We start from the raw sequence: 21,076 nt of genomic DNA, 5'->3' as shown, positions 1-21,076 counted from the left end.
TGCTATCACTGCTGCTCAAGCTGGTGCTTGAGCTTCGTTATTCCGTGAATTCTTCGGCACCTGAGCTCCATCGACTGTCTCTCACTTTGAGCCTGTCCATGCGTTGCTGTTGTATGTTGAATGGCGGCGGGTTGGGTTTCAGTCTTTTCTTGCAACCTTTGCTTGCGGTCTCATGCCCTTCTCCACATAACTTGCTTGCGGGTTTGCACTCGTGGTCGGGTAGTTGACCGGTTTTGCCACATTTAGAGCAGAAGGCTGGCAAAGATCTAGGGCATACATCCTGTCCCGTCTTGCCACAGGTCCTGCACCGACTTGCGGTAGGGTCGGCATCGAAAGTCGAGACTCTGGAAGCGGACGTAATAAGGAACGTGCGGTCCTTGGAAAAACGATCACGGCCGTGGACGATTTTCCGAGCATACGAGCGCACGTGGAGGACCGTGTACCTTGCGGGTGCGCGAAGACTTGCCTTGAGTTCTTCTTAACTCGTGCCGGGCAAGAGTCCGCTTATTACACCTCTGGATACATCGTCCAGGGTTCTTGTGTTGCCTTTTACAGCGAAGAAAGTGCCACCAATTTGTATTTTGCTGATATTTTCGAGTTTCTTCGCGTCCTCCCAGTTGGCCGTGCTTGCAATAATCAGGTTCTCGATTCTCTGCACTTGAACGCACACATTCTTTTCGCCGAAGTCTTGCTGCGAGAAACCGCTGGCTCTTCCGATGGCGTGCATAATGGCGACATTGTTCCACTTTGCAAGCTCGGGGCCTGCTTGTGGGCCGAATACGACCTTGTAGTCGCCGGCTGGTAGAGGCGGCATTCAGGGCTTTCGCTGTTGCGGTGGTGGTGACTTTCTATATAGTCGATTGTTGCTTGGCTGGGTTGCTTTCTTGTGTCGTTTGATTCTCTGCGTCCTTCTTAGACGTTCCCGGACACTCGAAGCGAGCGGTCGCATCGCCCCTCGCTCCGACGACTACGGCTCGCCCGCCACCTCTCCCGCTCGCACGTCTCCGCCTTCGACCGCACTTATGAGCGCAGCCCTTTTGAGGGCTCGCACGGCAGCTGGCACGATCTCCTGAGCCACACTACCGCACGGAGCCCCCATCTCATGAGTGGCCCTCCGAAGAAGCAGCATAGAAAGAGGCCGAAGAAGTCAGTTCCTGGCTTCAACGACGACTCGGAGTACCGACGAGCCCTGTAGCACCACCCACGTGGACGGCAACCACGCACCGGCGGATCGCCTCCCGCCTTACGATGGAAGCGCGGGCTGAAAGCACGTACGCTAAGTGCACTGTCGGCAGACTCGACGAGCTCCGCACCGTCATGCCCCCCTACGCAAGTGAGTGCGACGGCATCCGCGCGCGCCCCATTCGCCTTGGATACTCCCTTCCGCGCATTTCCCGTTGATGCGCCGAAGGCTGCTCCTAGCGGCCACCACACCGCACCGTCCGCTTCAACGGACACCACCTCAGAGGCTCCCACTTCGGCTGCCTCCACCGACGACGGTGCCAGCTGCCCGTCGACCGGCGACACCGACGAGAGTGCCGGCACCTTCTTCTTGCCAACCGCAAGCGTAATTGGTGCCGACACTACGTCCTCCCGCACGGACGCGACCACTTCGCTCGAGGCAAGTCCTGTCCGGCCGGATTCTCCATCACTGTCGTCGCCGGCAGCCTGCTCACCAACACCGAGCCCACCGCACCTGCGGCGGAGGAGGGCTCGCGCTCGGCGGCGGTGGCTGCTCCCGTCGATGACGACGACCCAGCTGACGGCCCCTCATCCAACGAGAGCCCGCCGAGAGCGCCCACCCCTGCCCCAGCTGCTGACGGAACATGGGGGCTCATCCAGAGAATTTCTCCGCTGCTGCTCGCGGCCGCCGAGGACGCCCAAGCCTGCCAGCCGGAAGGGTACACCCAAAACAAGCCGCAAGAAGGAGACGCCGTTACCGACGGTTCGTCGACTTCGAGCCGCACACCCCACCCGTTGACGACGGTGTCGCTCGCGATACCACCGTCACGGTCCTCTACCGTCCCATCGGGCGCAAGGCCACTTTCCTCGCACTCTCACGGGACGGTATTGCTGCCCAGCTCTCCTCTGTACCAGGCGTGAGACGCGTTCGTGTGAACTTCCGCCGGAATGTGGTGGCTGCTGACGTGACGCGCGGTGCCGACTTGGCGCCCCTCCTCGAAGTCTGCGACATCGGCGACGTGGCGGTGCGCCCCAAAGCGCTACATAGCAACTCCTGTGTGGGTGTCATCCATGGGGTCAACACTTCTTTCGACGCCCGCACAGTTCGAGAAAACCTTGAGGCCCCCGTCGCAGTGCTTTCATGTTCACGGAGTGGCGCGAGCGTCACCGTCACCTTCGTCGGGAGCGTCGTGCCGACAAACGTGCGGCTCTTCAAACAGCTGCGCGCCGTACGTGCTCGTTTGCCCCGACCACTTCAATGCGACCGCTGCGGCGTTTTCGGCCACGCCGGCGCCACCTGCTTCCGCGACGTCCGCTGCCTCCGCTGTGGTGAGTCGCATGCCACAGGAGACTGCCCCGCAGAGAAGCCTCGCTGCATTAATTGCGGCGGCCGTCACCCGTCGACGGAACAGAGCTGTCCCGAGAGGCAGCGCCAGAGAAAGGCGGCCGTGTTGCTGTCATCGTCTCAGCGGCCCCTTTCGCGCAAGAAAGCGCTTGAGCTAGCCGGCGCCGCACCGACCGAGCCGCGTACAGCCGCTCCGTCTACGTCTGCTCGCTCCCCGCAGGGCCGATCTTACAGTGACGCCCTGCGTGGCCGCAACACCCAGACAGCCGCAGCTGAGCCGTCACGCGGCCCTCCAACCGCTCTGAACGACGACCCCAGGGACGCGCTAATAGACGCACTCGCCGCTGCACTCCGTGCCTTGCTCGTCCAGTGCCCAGCTATCGACGGCAACGTACGTCAAATGTGTGACTCGGATCTCGCCGCGCAGGAAGCACTGCTTCATGACGATGGATGGATGGATGTTATGAGCGTCCCCTTTGGAACGGGGCGGTGGGTTGCGCCACCAAGCTCTTGCTACTATGCTGCCTAATATCCTACCTAGGTTAACCAATGAAAAAAGAAAAAAAAAAACACTGTGAACTACCGCGTCCAAACTTTCTGATCCCCTATTGCGAATTGTGCTTTTGTACGTCTCCGTCTTTTGTCGTTTCCCTACTTTTCTTCCACCAATCCTCCAATCGCCTCTTACTAATGTCTATTGCGGACCTGTTTGCTTTACCACTGCTCCCGCTGAACCCAAGGGCTTCAAGGAGGCCTGTGGTGCCTAAATCGACCGCTGGGTAGACGTCTTCACATTCTAATAAAATATGCTCCGTCGTTTCCCTAGCTTTACCGCAGCAAGCACATGCTTCTTCTTCCTTCTTATATCTCGCTTTATAGGTGCGTGTTCTAAGGCATCCCGATCTCGCTTCGAAAAGTAATGAGCTTCCCTTTGAGTTATCATAAATGGTTTCTTTCCTGATTTCGTTTTTTCCTCTTAAGTAGTTACTCATGACAGGTTTCTTTTCCATTGCCGCCACCCATGAGATTAATTCAGCGTCTCTGACTTTCCGCTTGACCTTCCTTGTTGCTGTGTTGCCAACCCCACAGGCCGCATACTTGCTGGTAAGCTTCCTAGTTCTTTTCCTCCACTGTGAATCAATGTTTTGCCTGTACAGATACCTGAACACTCTCCCAGCCCATTTACTTTCTTCCATATTCCTCAGCCGTTCTTCATACTCAATTTTACTGCGAGCTTCCCTGCCTTCAAAACTAGTCCAGCCCATATCCCCCTGCACAGCTTCATTTGTAGTCTTCCCGTGAGCGCCCAATGCGAGGCGACCCACTGATCTTTGGTTCCCGTCGAGTCTTGATTGTACCCCTGATTTAAAGCAAACAACCTCATTTCTAAAAGTAAGTCCTGGAACCATTACCCCTTTCCACATACCTCGGAGGACCTCGTACCTATTGTATCCCCATAGCGCTCTGTGCTTCATTATGGCTGCATTTCTCTTCCCCTTGACTGTTATGGTTTTTTCCTGTGTTTCCATATATCCATTGCCTTCGTTTATCCATATACCAAGGTATTTATATTCTGTTACCCGAGGTATTTCTTGGCCCTGTATCTCCACTGTCTGTTCACTGTTTTCATTGAATACCATAACACCTGATTTTCTAACACTAAATTTCAAACCTAAATTGTTGCCTTCCTGTCCACAGATATTAGCCAGACGTTGCAAATCGCTTTGCTTGTTAGCGAGCAACACAATGTCGTCCGCATAAAATAAACCTGGGAGTTGCTGCTCTATTACTGTACCTGCCTGTTTGTATGAGAGATTAAACTCGATATTACTTCCTTCCAGCGCCCTCTCCATCCTCACCATGTACATCATAAACAGCAGCGGGGATCAAGGGCACCCTTGCCTCAGTCCCTTGTTGATGTGAACTTTCTCCGCGCTCCTCATCCCTTCCCATTCAAGGCAAACGGTATTTTCTAGGTAAATCTCTCTCAAAAGCTGTATACAATCGTTACCTAAGCCTTCCCCTTCCAGAATATCCCACAAAATGTTGCGGTCTACGTTGTCGTAGGCTCCTGTAATGTCTAAAAAGGCCACATACAACGGTCTGCTTTCTGCTTTTGATATTTCAATACACTGAGTAAGAACAAACAAGTTATCGTCCAAACGCCTTCCTATTCTGAAGCCATTCTGAAGCTGTCCCAAAATGCCATTATTCTCTGTCCATGCTTGAAGCTTTAATTTGATTGCCTGCATTGCTAGCCTGTATATTACCGATGTAATGGTCAACGGTCTATACGAGTGAATTCTGTCTTTCTCCCCCTTACCTTTATAAATTAAATTCATTCTACTTTGTCGCCAACTGTCTGGTATCCGTCTATCTTTTAAAGTTTTTTCCACTGCTTTCACCAGAGCTTCCTTACTTCTTGGTCCTAGTTCATTTATCAGCTTAACGGGAACCTCGTCTAGCCCTGTGGCTGTGCGCTTAGGAATTTTCTCTTCCGCTTTCTTCCAGTTTAAATTTGTCAGAACCAGCTCCTTTTCCTGGGTCTCTTTCATGCTCTTTTTTTCCTCAAATACAACCTCGTCATTGCCTTGGAAAGATTCGGCTGTTATTTTTCGGATGTAATTTATTGCCGCTTCTCCTTCCAGTCTGCTTTCATCTTCGTCTAGGATATGTTGTTGTATTGTTGTTGACTTCCTGCCTAATAATTTTATGTGGTAACAAGATATTCTAGGTGCGGCCTTCTTTTTCTCACGTATTTCTGACAACCAACGTTCACTTTCACCTTTTAATTTTGCTTGCACCAGTATTTGAACCATAGACTTTTTCTCCCGGTATATTTCCCATTTACTAGTTACTTCATCCTGTGACAACTGCGCCTTCTTTGCCTGCCTGTGCTCTCGAGATACTTTCTGTCGTTCGGCGATCGCTTCTCGTATCTCCTTGTTCCACCAGCTTTTTGGTTTCTTTTTTCCTTTCCAACGAACATGTTGTTTCTCTTTCCGTATTTCTGTCGTTACTACACTTAGAAGCTCACCATATTCCCACTCTTTACTTGGCCATTTGCCAAGTTCTTCCTCAACTCTAGTGATTGTATTTGCTATTTGTTCAGCGTTCAAATTTGGACTGGCCATTTTGCTGACGACTAGGCGCGTCACCGCGCCACATAAGCGAAGGCCACCAACTTGCCCGCGCACGCCGTTCTGGCCGCCGCCGCCGCGTCTCTTTCACCCCTTTTTCAATTCCCTCTCCCACTTGTGCAGCGCGGTTGAGGTGTCCTCAACTGAGAGACAGTTACTGCGCTGCACTTTACCCCAATTTTTCCTTCCACAAACAAGAATCTCTCTCTCTCTCCTTCTTGCCTTTTCTGCCCCTCGTAATCCAGATGCTCTCACGTTCAATAGTTCTTCGGCTGCTTACGTCATAATTCCAGACAGTTTCTGAGTTGTTTGCTTCAGTCGGGTCTATCTGCATTGTGTTTGTATCTTCCAGCTGTTCTCCTGGTATTTCCATTGCTTCTATTTCTGCTTGGCTCATCTCGAGAGCTCTTAGTCGCCACGTGGGCGGGCGCCCGGCTGTGCTATGCTCACAGATACGCTCGAGCGGCGTGAGCACGCGCCACGCGCCACGGGGTTGCAGCAGCTTGTTCGGCGTTGGGCTTAGCCAGGCGGCTGTGCGGCCGTTGCAGAAATCAGTAAATAGGGGACTCACTTGATGGTGGTTAGTGCCCGCCGATTCCTCTCTTCTTGCCGGTTATGCAGGTGGCAATATTAGGTTGGTTGCTGTCCATGATCCTGGTTGAGAGGCACGAGAAGCGGGAGCCCATGTGAAATACGTCTGTTCTCCACGGCCCCCTAGCGGCCTCTTTAAATTTCACGGATAGGATTTTTTACCTTCGCTACCTTTAACATCTGGGGTTCCTACGTCAGCAGACACTAGTCGTTTCTTAGATGCTTAGCCGTTTTAGGGCGACCGCAAAACGGAGGTGATTCGCCCCGTATCTCGGAGAGTACACCGCCTTCGACCGCAACAAGCGCCTCGGGCTATTGTTCGCCAGGCAAGCCCGCAACTGACAGCGAACTCATTATTTTATGCCGGTGATCCAGATCTGGCGTCGCACCAGGGGTATTTACGACCTCACTAATGTTCACAAGATTGTCAATGACAGCGCCATCACCACAGGTTGGCGATTATATGCAACTTATTCACGTTTGTCTGGACACATGCCTACAGGCGGGGCTTCGACCGGCGACACTTCGTGCGTCGTGGTGTCCTTTATTCTTTATTGTGTCCATAGCAGCGTCACGCCTAGATAATGGTACACAGTTACTTTATTGTCGTCTCATACCGTCCTGCTTAACTTCAACGAAAACACAGGGACGGTTGGCCTGAAATCAAGACGAACAGTAGTGTCCATAGGCGGTAGTTAGGTAAGGAACGGAGCTGGCAGACACCCCTTTCACCACTCCGTATGGATTTACGGAAAGCTTCGCTGTGTATAGATTCCAACAGGGCGCGTTGGATCTGCTGCATGATTTTTAATCTAATATAGTCGGTGCCACCTACAAGCACGAACGTCTGACAATGTTGCGTAGTTCTTTTTAATTATTAACTGTGTTTAAACAGTCAATAATTAAAAAGAACTGCGCAAACTTTACCACGTCAAAAACCCTCTATTGCATCGTTTTGCAAATTATATTTAGGATTTAAGCCACTCATATTCCGGCCTCATTCGTGACATGAATTACGCGATGTCATTTATGCGGTCTACATGGTCCCACAGGCCTCACGGCCCGCTTGTGGCGACTTCATCAAATTCCTCAAGCTGCAGCGTAAGTGGGTATGTGACACTGAAAGCCGGCACACCTTTAATCCTGTGTGAGTGCTGAAACACGCCTTCGATGCCCAAGGCTCTCTTATTTCTCTTCAGATGCATCCCTAGGTTATGGGAATAATCCCTCTCAGTACCACTTCCCATGTTTTCGGTCCCATTGTTCGTAATTTTGCACTTGGTAAGTGTCTAAGGCCAGAAATGGCCTCGCTAGTAAGATGAAATTCATCGCTAAAACGATAAAAGATCCCCCCCTCCCCCCCACCTTGTCCCTGCTATGTTTATCACACGTCGCACTCATTCAGCGGAATGTGGAGTGTTCTCAATTTTTGTCGCTCTTTTATGTTACCTAATTAAAATGGATGACTGTCTGGCTCCCCGCTGCCGAACAATGTTAGCGTCTTAGCAGTATGTGAGCACAGTTTCCTTAATTTGAAATGTAGCTTGTTTGAAAAATTTTTTATAATGCGCGCTGCGAGTTTTCCACGATAAAGAAGTTCCAGCGCTAGACAGATGTCAGGTACCAGGCGCGTAGACAGGTGTAAAAGCGAGCATTATGAAACATCGTTCCAGCGCACAATTGAACACGGACGAGATGAGAAAGACAACACGAACGCCGGTCTCTTGCACGGCATGTAGTCACTGCTAAAAGGTTGACAAGGGTCGAGGAAGGGTTTGCACATAAAGGAGGAGGGGAGAAAGGGCCCAATGTACTAGAAAGTATATCGCTAAGTATGGACAGCTGGGCTAGTTGGTTGCGATTAGCATTATGAAACATCGTTCCAGCGCACAATTGAACACGGACGAGAAGAGAAAGACAACACGAACGCCGGCCGCCCGGCGTTCGTGTTGTCTTTCTCTTCTCGTCCGTGTTCAATTGTGCGCTGGAACGATGTTTCATAATGCTAATCGCAACCAACTAGCCCAGCTGTCCATACTTAGTGCAAAAGCTAACTGCACTCTACTCGCACATGTGTCGGTAGATTGTGGACGTATAGTTCTCATATAAATTACGCGAACCATGAGGGACACAAAGAAAATATGCGTCGGGCAACGCCAATGTATCCGACTAATTCCTAACGCAGTGAAGCGTTCCCACAACAAGGATAAAATTTTGAATTACAGTCACGTTAAATGTCTGGAGGTTCCTAAGCAATTATGGTCGTTAATCACAGGTGCTTGGCGCGTGCATGCCGTTTAATAGTCGCAGCCGCGCCTTACATACAAAATGCCCGCCAGTGCAGCGACCTTCCAGTCGCGCCCAAGTGATGCGCCGTTTGAAGTGCGCGCCTCACAGTGCGTATATTCATCGCGAAGGACGTGCGAAGTGAAAAATAAAAAAGAGGGGTCTGTAAGGGAATCGTGCTCCTGCGATGGCGGTTTATTGTGTAGGCGACGGTCACTGAACCGGGTGAATTGTGCGTGTGTTTTTTTTTTCTTTCTTCTTATACGTAGATGCTGAAAGAAAAGGGGCATTGCAGCGAAACTTGGCGCGTGAGAGGAAGTCTGAAGTATGACCGCGCCGCGCCGAGTCTGTGGTGTGTCGAGAAGTTTCAAGCGCACACGCACCTTTCTTCTCGGGACATCGTCGTGCCTACAGACAGAAAAAAAGAAAGAAACACAGAAATGAAGAAAGAAAGAAAGAAAGAGAGAAAGATGTGAGCATGGATAGCGGCGAGCTAACCACGAAAACACTGCACAGTTGTTTGCTTCATTATTTATTCATCCGCTGCTACGGTCTCAAGAATAAGACGGCCTTCCTTGAGCTGTAACTGCAGACGGTAAGAGGGAAGTGGGACGACGAAGCCACGTGTCGGCGCATCGCAATGGTGCGCTGGTTAGAGTAGTGCTGATGAATGACCACGCGTCACCTCATAACGCGCGCAACGAGAGAGAGAGAGAGAGAGAGAGAGAGAGAGATGGAAAGAAGAGAGGGGGAGACCCTTGAGCTCGGGTGGCAGCGCTCACAGCGCACTGAGTTTTGCGAATCATGAGACTTCCGCGGGAAATGACAGGCGCGATATTTGATGTCACTGTTGTGATATTAATATCTGACAGGTGTCTAAGAGGTAGCGTAGAGGTAGAGGTAAAATGGCGATGTCACTTCGCATAATACGAAGCAACGTAAATAGAACGGTGGAAAAACGCAACAAGAATGAAACGTAGAAAAACTGAAGTAAAAGAAAAACGAGAAAATATGCACCGGCTTGATAGCAAGTGACCATATTCTTAATTCACCACTGTAAATAACGTTATACGAAGAAAGTTTATGTTATGTCTATAACGGTAATGTCTTATCGTGCCGCGAAAAGGAGTTTAGCAACACTTTTAATAAGTGTATTATTCACAACATTACATCCTTGGAACCCATCAGGGCCCATTTTCACAGCACTTCTCTCGCGTAGATGTCGTTCGAGAGTGGACATCGCTGCAGCGTTCGTCTTCTCACGCCGGTTGCTATCGTAATTGGCTGTCGCACGAACGCTGACCAATGATGAATCGCTTTCGCATAAGAGCTTTGCTAAATTAATTACGGATGTTATAGCAAAATTGCGCTAAATGCCACACTCTTGATGGATAAAATGTGCTTTTAAAAATAAGGGTCATTAGTCTTAGAAAACGAAACTTTGTGAAATGTTCGCGAAAACAAGCGAGGAACATAGTAAAATATCTTGTAACCGCAGTAGATACATGTGCGTCGAAACCACAATGCGGACCTAGGGGCCGAATTCACAAGGCGCTTTTCGTTCTTATGTGTTAGTTGTCATTTGCCCACCACATCCGCTAATTATATGTTCAACATCACGATTGACTGGCACCTGCTCTTACGAACAATGTTAGCATAAGAAAATTTTTGTGTATACGGTCCTAGAACATTCAGGCGTAATCTAAAGGTCACCTGTCGAAACGGTAATTTAAGAGTGGACCATGTATGTTTTAGTGGTAGCTATACGGCTGGCTCGCGCGGTAAAATTGCTGAAATTAAGTGTCAAGGGCCCGTCCGAAGTAATTCCGTTCGAAAGTTTTTTTTTTTTTCTTTTATTGTACGCTCATAAAAACACGAGTCGATCTGGAATTAAACGCAAATAAAGCGGCGCACTTCAAGATGCGAATTGCATTTTATACCACTGTCATGCGGTCATTTTAATGACAATTGAAACCAAACGCCACCGAAACCAACGAGCCCCGTTGGCTTCCTTCCAATCTCACGCAAAAAAAGCCAGCGAGCATCACGTATTTCAGTGGTTTTCGGTTATATTGCTCATTGAGAGTGAACGTGTGATAAGATAATTATCAGGCGAACGTGCGACAAAACAATCGGGCATTACTCATGTGAGAGTATGTTGTCGCCTCGGCACTATCCGCCCGAACGTGAAATACGTCAATTCACAGACAAGTGAACAGCAACACCTGAACTGATGCATTTGTACTTCGTATGCTTTTCTGCATTTAGTTCCGGCATGACAGAACGACATGCTCGGAAAGAAACATTCTTGCAGGAACTCTTTAGAATTGACATTGTTCTCTGCAATTAGAACGCGACATAACAACTCGCTGGTCTCGTTGTTGTTGTTGACTTGTCTTTTTAACAGCTGCTCGAGTTGGCCTCCTCGTCTTCTTCCATAAAATGTTCGGTCACTGCAATGGTCCCGAGAGGGAAATTCGCGCAGCTAAATGTGCGCACGTTCGGAATCAAAAGGTTATTAGAAAACCCGTGACGCCATGCGCTTAGTGTTCCTAGGACGACTGCCGCAACAATCGTCGACACGCGTTAAGCGGCGACTAGCCGGCGAAATTCACAATGGCCACCTGCTCACTTGCCTGTTCCAGACGCTCGAGCTGGACACTTCGCTGGCCTACATGTACTTCCTCAAGTTTCGCATCGGCATCTGCGTCCCCTCCACCTGCAGTCTCGCAGACGTCCGGAGTCTCGGCAGCTACTGTGCGTATACCGCGCTTGTTCCTCGTTCGTACTGTGTTCGCGCGCGCGCCTCCCTCGGGGCGGAACGATCGGGGGCCGCGACGCTTCCGCCGCTCTCACTCTTCCGTGCTTCTTCTTTCTTTCAGTCGGGAAGCAGATGAAGACCAACGTGACGGTTCCCTGGTGCGAAGTGAAGCAGAAAGTCGTACTTCCCGATTACTACGTCGCCATCCTGTGAGACCACTACTGCGCGCTTTTTTTTTTCTTTTCTGCTCTATTCCTGCAATTCGCCAAACTTTTCAGTTTTCCTTCTTTTTTTTTTCTTTTTTGGGGAACATAATGCTCTCCCTCACTGCACTTGTGCACGCACATTTCCTATTCAGTTGACACAATAAGGAAAGAAACTAACTTGCACGGTGCACCATCGCTAAAGCTGAGCGGTCAATGGCAGATGGGTGGATTCACTGCAATGTAACAGGTGCTCGAGTTGCCGAAGTATAGGCAGCGGAAACGTTTTGTTCATGTGGAGCGGTAGTGTGGAAGGAGGAGGTGATCTGTGACTGGCTCATGGGGGAGGTGGTTCAGGTGTGAATTGTAAACTACGCCGGTTAAATCGAGTTCGTTCGATGGTCCACGAAATGAGACGAAAGGAAACAGTGTAGGCGATGACGCCTTACAAATTATGGCGTTACTAGTAACCTAGGGCTTTCTTAAATTGAATTGTGGGATTTTACGTGCCAAAACCACGATCTGATTATGAGGCACGCCGTAGTGGGGGACTCCGGGAATATGGACCATCTGGAGCTCTTTAACGTGCACCTAAATATAAGTACATAGGTGTTTTCGCATTTCGCCCCCATCAAAATGCGGCCGCCCTGGCCGGGATTCGATCCCGTGACCTCGTGCTTAGCAGGCCAACACCATAGCCACTAAGCAGCCACGGCGGGTGTATGGCTTTTTTGGTAGCTTAGTAACGTGCTCGGTGACTTTTCTAAACTGTGACGGGTAACGTATTTACGCTAACATAGTTCAGCAACGTGAAGTCTCACGTTACTAGTTATTTTTAATTCCACTAACCCCAACCACTACCACGAAAAAAAAAAAAGAAACGTGGAGCACCTGGACAAAAGCAGCATGGCAAATAAAAAATATGTACGGGCGCACTCGACAAGCCTTCTCTTGGCTCGCACGCTTTCCACAATGCACGTTCCCTTGAGGATGCAGGCACCAGACGTAACCTTAAGAGAGATGCAAATGAGAGGAAGGCAGGGAGGTTAACCAGACTTAAAACGTCCGGTTTGCTACCCTGCACTAGGGGAAGGGAAAGGGGAAGTAAAGCCGGAAAGCTTAAAATACAAAGTACCCATGAAGCTTGCTTACACTTGAAACACGTGCTTACACGAACACACATTGGATCGGATTCGTTATTTATACATCTATGATGTGTGTGTGCGTGCGTACTAGAGTTCTAGAGATTTGTACAACGTTCTCTCGCTAAATCAGCATTAAGGGTAAAAACCTGCTGCATGTAAAATATGACATTTAAAAAATTGTTTTTCTGGGTTCCTGCAACGGAAGCCCATGGTCCAAAATTTCTGAGCATGAAGTAACAAGATAACGTGCATTACTTCTTTTTTTTTCTGACAACGGTGACGATAACGCATTGCCCTAATTTGTAGCCAACGTAGGGCCGTGACGCGTTTCTTTTATTTGAATGAAACGAGCAACACATTTCGTTACATTTTTTTTTTTATGAACACCTACAACACTGGATGGAAAACGGTCGGCATTTGTCAGCACCCAAAGAAAACTTATAAGACAGATGTAGCTCGACGTTTACTGCCCGTTTCGCTCAGACCAGTGCACAAAGTATGGCGTTCAATGCACACAGCCGCTCAGCATGCACACCACTAGCGTGTGTGTGCGCACAACGCTCATGCGAGCAGCGGAACCCAGAACGCTGCCCTGGCTTCGGCAGAGCCGACTGAGCGGCGCGTGACCGTGCGTCCGCTTGGCTTCGTCGCTTTTGCAGCCAAACGCACTAGGCGTCTCTGGAGACCCTAGTGCGCATAGGTGGAGACCCCTATGCGCGTTGATACTGAGACTACACGACTACGATGGCGACGTCAATGGCGACAGCACGAGCGTGCCTCGAGCATCAGTGTAATTATTATCGCAATAAAAAAATGATAGGCGACCCTAACCTTTGACTTAGGCGTCTCTTCGTGGCATTCGCACCTCGGCGTTGGTGTTCTTTAGGTTAACTTTAGGCGAACGCAACGCAGGAACCCAACTTCAAGGCAACTGTTTTTCATCAATTAGCCCGTAAAATATCGTGCCACCTTCTTGTGTGTGACGTCATTATTGATTCCATTACTTCCGGTTTCTACTTAAGGGTTTCCACGAAGTTCGCTAAAGTCGTGCTCACGTGGCTGGTCTCTAAAGTGTACGATTCTGTGCTTTGATGTGCGGTAATCAGTGATTTATAATTAATTCTAATTATTCCAGACACTTCAGTAACTCCACTTGTAACTAAACTTATGCTCTGATATCATATATAAAACGAAATCCATGAATTTTGTACTCTACTATTTTTTCTGATTTATTTTGAATTTCGTTCCCGGTCGGCTCAGTGATTTATAATTAATTCTGATTATTACAGACAGTTCAGTAACTCAACTTGTAACTAATCTTATGCTTTGATATCATATCAATAAGGAAGCCCATGAGTTTTTTACCTACTATCTTCTTCTCTATTTTTTTCTGATTTATTTTGAATTTCGTCCCCGGTCGGCTCAGGAGGTGAATCGAAAGTGCTGCTCGATAAAGAAGAGTGTCACTCGATGCTCGTGGCACTAAAAACTAGGGATATTGTGCATAGCTTAATTTGTATTGTTCATTGCCGTTCCCCTATGTGCTGCAGGCGCCTGTGTTGCTCTGAAGACATGCCTGAGCAGTGAAGTTCCAGCAACTGGTCTGCCTAAGCATCAGCTATGAGATGCCTCTAAGCATAATTTGGCGCACAAAACCACCAACTGTATTACTAGAAGGCCTTTTCAATCAATCTCATCCGCTGTGTAGCACATAATTAAGCAGGTGCGGCCACATCGCTGACAAATATTAAATTATGCTCACAAGTTTAGTCCATTCGGGTTGAATTTACCCGAAATGACACCACTTCGTACACCACCGCTGTGACGCTCAAATAATTGCTGTCCTTGTGATGGGTAATAGAAGGACACCCTGAGAGCGCAACACACCTCACAGCTAGAGAATTTCACTGTGACAAACTGAACCTCTGGTGCCTTTATTACTGAGAGCACGCTTATTCCATGCACCGTGATGTAACAGGACGTCATTTGGTATTTTCACAGGGCAATTTTCGGCGGCGGTATCCTTATTGTTATCGCTGGCACTTTGCTTGAAACTATACCCAAAGTGAGAAGAGTCATAACACGTACGTCAGAGCCACTGAAGGAGCCGGAGAAAAGTAAGTGCAGTCAAATATCATCATGAGCTTTTGGTCTGTTCAGGCAGCATAGCTTGCCCCAGGCAGCACAGCATGCAAAAGAGTCACGCGTAAAGAAAGCGGGACTGTGATTTTTTTGTATATGTATATCACCATATAAGGCCAACAGACAATGAAGCCAAAGAAGCATAGGGGAATTAGCTGTGGTTGAAATTGTAATGCAGAAAATAACAAAAAGGAAAAGGAGGGACATGAAAGTGGATGAAAATATATTTTGCTGCCGGTAGGAGTCGTACACAAAACCGTCGCATGATGCGCGCGTTGCAATGCCAATTGTGTTACGGCGACGGCCATCAATGCGTCCACTAATTTCAGTATTTATGCTTACTAGAATTAGCCGTGGGAATGTTAGCGAGTGCCACTCAGAGTCATGGTTGGCGGATGTAGAACATCCTTTCCTTTTTTCCCCTCGATGGCGTCAAGTAACGCATGAACTTAGGAGAGCAAACACCTAGCCAATAATCCCTCGTATGCTCCCTAACGACATGAAGTCTGCCAGATTCGAGACCGTCGCTATGAATAAACAAGAGAGGAGAAGGGAAACCAAGGGGCTCGATTTTTGTAATTCATCATCATGTAAAACGAACAGACAGTGAAGCCAAGGAACGCATCGGGGCAATTAGCTGCTGTTGAACTTGAAATGTAGAAAAAAATAAAGGGGGAATGAAAGTTCGAACGATGTGCATTAGAATGAAAGTGGACGAAAAGATAACTTGCCGCCGGTGGGAGCCGAACCCACAATCTTTATATGGTTATGATTTACAAGAATTAATTAAGCTCCTCGGTTTTCATTCTGGCTCGTTATATATATATATATATATATATATATATATATATAATGGTTAGGGGTTGCCGATGAGTGATGGAATCAGAATTGAATAAGGCGTATACTACACATAGACGCGCATTTCGCAGCAGGCCTTGCACAGCAGTCCGTTGAAGTACGCAACCTTTATTCTTTTGCAGGCATTCCTCGGCAGCTATTGGAGGCGTTTTCCGCATACTCCAACGGTCGGAAAGTCCTGTCGACGAAAACCAATGACCGGAGCCTTAGATGCCTTCACGGGATACGATTCATCAGCATGCTCTGGGTGATGCTTGGTCACGTATACTTCAGCCGCAACAACTCGATAGTCTGTAAGCTATTCTTACTGGTTTTGCATGGCCGTTGCCTTACCCTAAAATATGGTGACGGAACCACTGCACTTCGATATGTTTAGCCACAGAAATAGAAGTGGCCGAACTCAAAGGGCTGTTTACATTATACGAAGTATGGATTGCCATCTGCCGACGTCCGTGAGCTGTTGATCCGATTTGTCAGAATATATAGGGAACGGCGACAGCTGAGGCGCGGACCTTTCTCAGTTGCATGCGTGAAGCCTGCTGAAGTCGGAAACAGCCGGGTATTATCTATTTCTGGTCGATGAGTTTGGTCGCCGAGGTCTGGATGTTGGCTCACCCTATTGCCCCTGCAAAAACAAAATTAATTAAGGTGTACTGAGGCACTCGCGTTGTGAAAGACTGAAACAGGAAGGACTGAACGTTATTCTCCGCCGTTATTTCTCGTTTCAATTTGTTTTTTCCAATCCTTCGTCCGAGCCACTGTAACTTCTGATGCATCGCTAAAGATGACGGCCAACATTTGCCCGTTTTCTTGGATGTGAGAATGCCATAAAAGCTGATTAAAGCGGCACAGAATTGATGTGCAGGTAACCGGTCGAGCTCTTTGTGGAGGTATATGAAAAGATCCGCTCCATATTCATGAAGCCTTGATAAGAAAATAGGACACTGTGCTCACTGCTTGTTCAAATTTAGACAAGTTTTAAATTTGATGAGGATCAGAGGGCAGCTTCCTTTCCCAAAACGGTAAAGCTTTAATGGCTACACATGTACTACACACGGAAGACACTGTAGGGGTCTTCAGTTGACTGCGAAACTTAACTGACTTCACCGCTAATTGTATTGTCTTTTGCAGAGTACCGAAATAACCTGAAATATTTTCTCTCCAGCTCCGTCTATCGCTATGTAACATTTTTCCAATGTCGTGGTCTACAGACGCGTCTCGTTTTCAGTGGTGAAAGACATGGTAACCCTTGCTCAGCCTCACTTCCAATCACGCACACTGACTAATGGCTTGCTTTCATCTCGGACCTTTGATAAGCTGACGATTTCGCGAGCGCTCAATAACGACGACGATAACTTCTTCCTGAGCACTCTACCTGCTTAACGCGTTTGAACACTAATCACACGGGGATGTACACTATCATCATTGAAGACGTCATCGATACATCTCTGAAATCTTTTTTTTTTTTTTTTTTTGTGTGTATACCCTAAACGTGGCCGACACCAGTTTCTATATGTACCTGCGTCTCTTACTACGCTGTGTACTCGCATGTGCTGTTCCGATATTTAAACTTTTTATAAGCGAATTAGATGTCATTAGTTCGCTATTTTACCCTTATACACACAGCCTCGCCGTTGCTTCCGGATAAAACGATCGGATTGATTCAAAGCTCAATTTGTAGCTTACAGGTGCAATGCTCACTCGCCGGAACCAACTTGCATCACACCGATGCCAAGCTATTAGTCGGCACTAAAGGCATATTCAGATCAAGTTAATTCATTGCGAAATCTGTTGTGGTTAAGAGGAGCAATTCGTAGTGCTCATGTTGTGCTCTTGTTCACTTAGTAGGATTAGCTATTAACTTTGTGACGGTTGACTGAACTTTGGGTTGCTAAAAAATTCCCTCGTGAATTTTGGGCCTCCATGAATGCATGAGCCTCAGACGGCCGGTATGTGGCTGACCTATTAACTTTATTGTACGTATAATTAGCTTAAACAATTTTTTTCCCTATTTTTTCCCGTATGGAAGATACGACTCCGACAAGATGGTACGTTTGTCATGTTCAGTAAACTACGTTACATGACGTTTCTCAGCCTGGAGCAGTGGAAAAGTGCACCAATGAATCAATTTAATTACTTCAATTTCACACCTAAATGTTAATTTACACATTAGCAATATCACAATGAAAAGTTTTCATTAAAGAGGCAGTTACACGGCTCAAAATATATGACGGAAATGAAGGTGTCGTACGAGGCGAAATCTTCCGCGAGAAAGCTACATACAACACCAGGAATGCTGCATTGTAGAAAGGTCCGAGACTTCGTGTACTTTCTGCAAGGACGTTTTTGGTATTCCACCTTTTTGAAATTCCAAGATTCTAGTTTCGGGTCACGTCCATGTGCTTGAACTCCGCAGGCTCCGCATGAAGCACCCAGTGGAATTTCTCGATGCGAACAAGGGTGTTCAACTCTGATAAAAACTATACCACTTACTCATGCGGAACCGGAGCTATACCCGTACCAAATATGTGCTGCCATATTGTAGCTCAACCTGAACCAGAGCAAAGCGATCGGTTCAGCCATCGGCTCAGAGCAGTGCGGGACAAAGCAAAGGAATTGTTCCGAACTGGTTTGGCTGGCAGTTCTGAACGCTTCACGGAAAGTGACTTGTTTCGCCTGCTTATATTTGAGGCTAGTCTGAGCATTCTATTAGCCAGTGTGAAAATATGAAAACGCATCTGCTACCAAGCTAACTAATTCTTTCAGAGGAAAGCTTAAGAACTGTGTTCTTGAAGTATCCCGCGAATTTCACTTCTCTGCGTATGAAATGTTCAGTTACCAGGCATTGCAAGTGAGTGCGACATCTGCTTGCTAAAGAGCGTCAACACACGCTGCTGAAATGTTAATTAGCAGCCGTTTATAGGACGGAGGCGTCGCGTAGTGTTGTATCGAATAGTAAAAAAAAATATCCTTGAACCGATTGCAGCAGAGAAAGTTCATTTGAGGACTCTCCCCACTGCGTTGTAATAGAAGTGTGGCGTCAGCCCGGTCACTTCGAGCACAGCCTGACAGTAGTATTGAACACCCAGGGTCGGTTCACTGTACGCACGTGACACGATGCTTATTTAATTAGCAAGCAAATTTTTAGTACAATTTATACTGCCGATAGAACTACGGACCTTAATTCGTGTAGTTGTCTAATATTTATTATCGCTATCAGTGATTTGCTTCTCGGGCAAAATTGCGACTTATTTTTATTTAGTATTGCAATTCTTTATGTCCCCGATTTTGCACTGAATGGAACCACATTTCTCCAAGTGTCATAGCCATCACCGATAACACTTTTTCTTGAAAAAGTTGTAATTAACATTGTACAATCGGGATACATCTCTATGCTAGCTATCACTGCAACTCACTTGTTTATTCGGTTGCTTTTACAACGACTCCCTAAATAAAGCCATATGGCTCTGAGGCTACCATAAATCAAAATATATAAATGCATAGAATACCGCAGCAGACAGCTGTAGATACGAATACGTGTTTGCGCAGCGGACACACGATTCCATCTTTCGCAGACAACAATGCTTTTAAGACATTTGTAAGTTAAAAAAAGCTATTTAGGTGGCTTGCTGTCCAATGAGCCGTTATTTGCAGTTAAAAGGTTGGGCATGTATTACGCACAATGTAATGCGTAGTAGTGCTCATGGCCTTGAATTTAAACTTGTAACGTGCGATGTTCATAGCGCCAACGTCTGAGGGAAGCTTTATGTCGACAAGAAAAATTACACATTTCTATATGCTATAGGAGCTTTCTCGGCCGATTTCGACCAGGGACGTGCAAAAATACAACACGTTACACTGTCGAACGAATGCAGCCGTTATTTTTCGTTCATTACGCGCTTTTTCTTTTTCAGATACCATGAATATTACGTACCTTGCGTTAATACCGAAGAGGCATGGACCAATTTGTTGCCGTCTCTGGGAGGCAATTTTTTAGTGGTTTGAGAGGAACGAGAGACCGCTCTGAGGGCGTCAACCAACTTTTGTTAACACACCAAACATTCCGTTAGACGCGTAATGGATGCCGAGTTTGAAACACCTGTTACACTACACTTCTTCTGATAATATAGCATCTCTAACTGTAATTTGTACATGCGGTTGTTCTTCGCGGGAGAGGTTGCTCGAATAGTGGTGCTGGGTTATTTACCTGCTCAAATCGGCAAAATTATCACCACTCTTTGTATTTTGAGTATTTTGAGAAAGCTTACACCGGGCTTACTGTATACTTTAAACATATACTCAAAACGCTATATTGGCGAGGATTAGAAGTAAATAAAGATGAATAAAGAACACCTCAAAGCTTTGCTGTTTGCAAGTGACATTGCGGTCTTCAGCAACGTTGCTGATGCAAATCTTTCAGGACTTGAACCAGTGTAACGACAGGCTTGAAGATTAATAGGCAAAAAAAGTTAATGTTTACTGTAGTTTGATGAAACAATAAGAGCTCGTGATTGTAAGTGAGGTTCTTCAAATTGTGCAGGAGAACATTTACACGGTCGAAGTACTCGCAGGGAACCCGGATCACAAGAAGAAAGTCTTCCAACTAATAAAGATCAGTTAGAGTGTGTACAGAAGGCACTCTGAACTTCTGAAGCCATGCACGGCGGCATACCGTGATCACTTAAGAGGAAGCTTTAGCTCGGGAGCTCCTTTCTAAATCACGGCAACGGAGAAATCGTTTTGCTCGGCAACCCCTGCACTAGTTTTGATGATATTTATGGCATTTAAAAGTGAAAGCTAAAGTCTAGGGACTGAAGGAAATGAATTTTTCATTTAGGTCGCCATTGTTTTTGCAATTTCTTGAATATCGCGAAATTGAAAAAAAAAAAGAAAGCTCAAGTATGAAGTGTACAACTCTAACTCAGTAACAGAAATACTGGCACGGCACTCTTTGGTCATACCTGGCCCTCGCGCAACTAAAGAACACACATTCAATCATTGAACAAAAATATCCCGATTTTGTAAACTGCACCTAGTAACATATCCAAAGCAGAAAATATTGATGAATTATACATTGCTTTGAAACATACCACTAATTTGTGAGTAGGACAATTTGCAAAACCCTTGTAAACATTGTAACAGTTTCACGTAAGATACAAATGAGTGTATAAAATTTGATCGCTCTGGACGTTCTAAGAGCCTTAAGATTACAGAACTGCGATGTCTGATTTTGGTGCTATGTTACAGATTCGTAAACATCGCGCTAATATTTTTAGTACACTACGATTTCAGGCAATATAAAAAAAATTGAGGTGCACAATTAAAATTATGCTGCCTAAAGCCACTAGAATTTAACTTACTCTGTCAAATTCAATACTCTCTTTTTTCAGATCGGTCCAGCGGTTGTCACATAAGAGCACTTC

At 47.1% G+C, this 21,076-nt stretch overlaps 1 protein-coding gene across 1 annotated transcript in view; it reads left to right on the top strand.

Annotated features, from left to right (window-relative positions):
- Window positions 1-21,076, top strand: part of LOC129380948 (uncharacterized) — a 129,282-nt gene that overhangs the window by 68,512 nt on the left and 39,694 nt on the right. Inside the window, exons 3-6 of the mRNA XM_072288257.1 lie at window positions 1,423-1,945; window positions 2,098-2,918; window positions 11,067-11,301; window positions 11,427-11,514. Of these exons, the coding sequence (XP_072144358.1) occupies window positions 1,423-1,945; window positions 2,098-2,918; window positions 11,067-11,301; window positions 11,427-11,514 (1,667 nt within the window). The remainder of the gene's footprint in view (window positions 1-1,422; window positions 1,946-2,097; window positions 2,919-11,066; window positions 11,302-11,426; window positions 11,515-21,076) is intronic.

Source organism: Dermacentor andersoni, chromosome 1 (assembly GCF_023375885.2).
Source record: "Dermacentor andersoni chromosome 1, qqDerAnde1_hic_scaffold, whole genome shotgun sequence".
Classification (NCBI taxonomy): domain Eukaryota; kingdom Metazoa; phylum Arthropoda; class Arachnida; order Ixodida; family Ixodidae; genus Dermacentor; species Dermacentor andersoni.
Note: the sequence above shows the minus strand (reverse complement) of the source record. Positions and strands in the feature narration are given on the sequence as shown.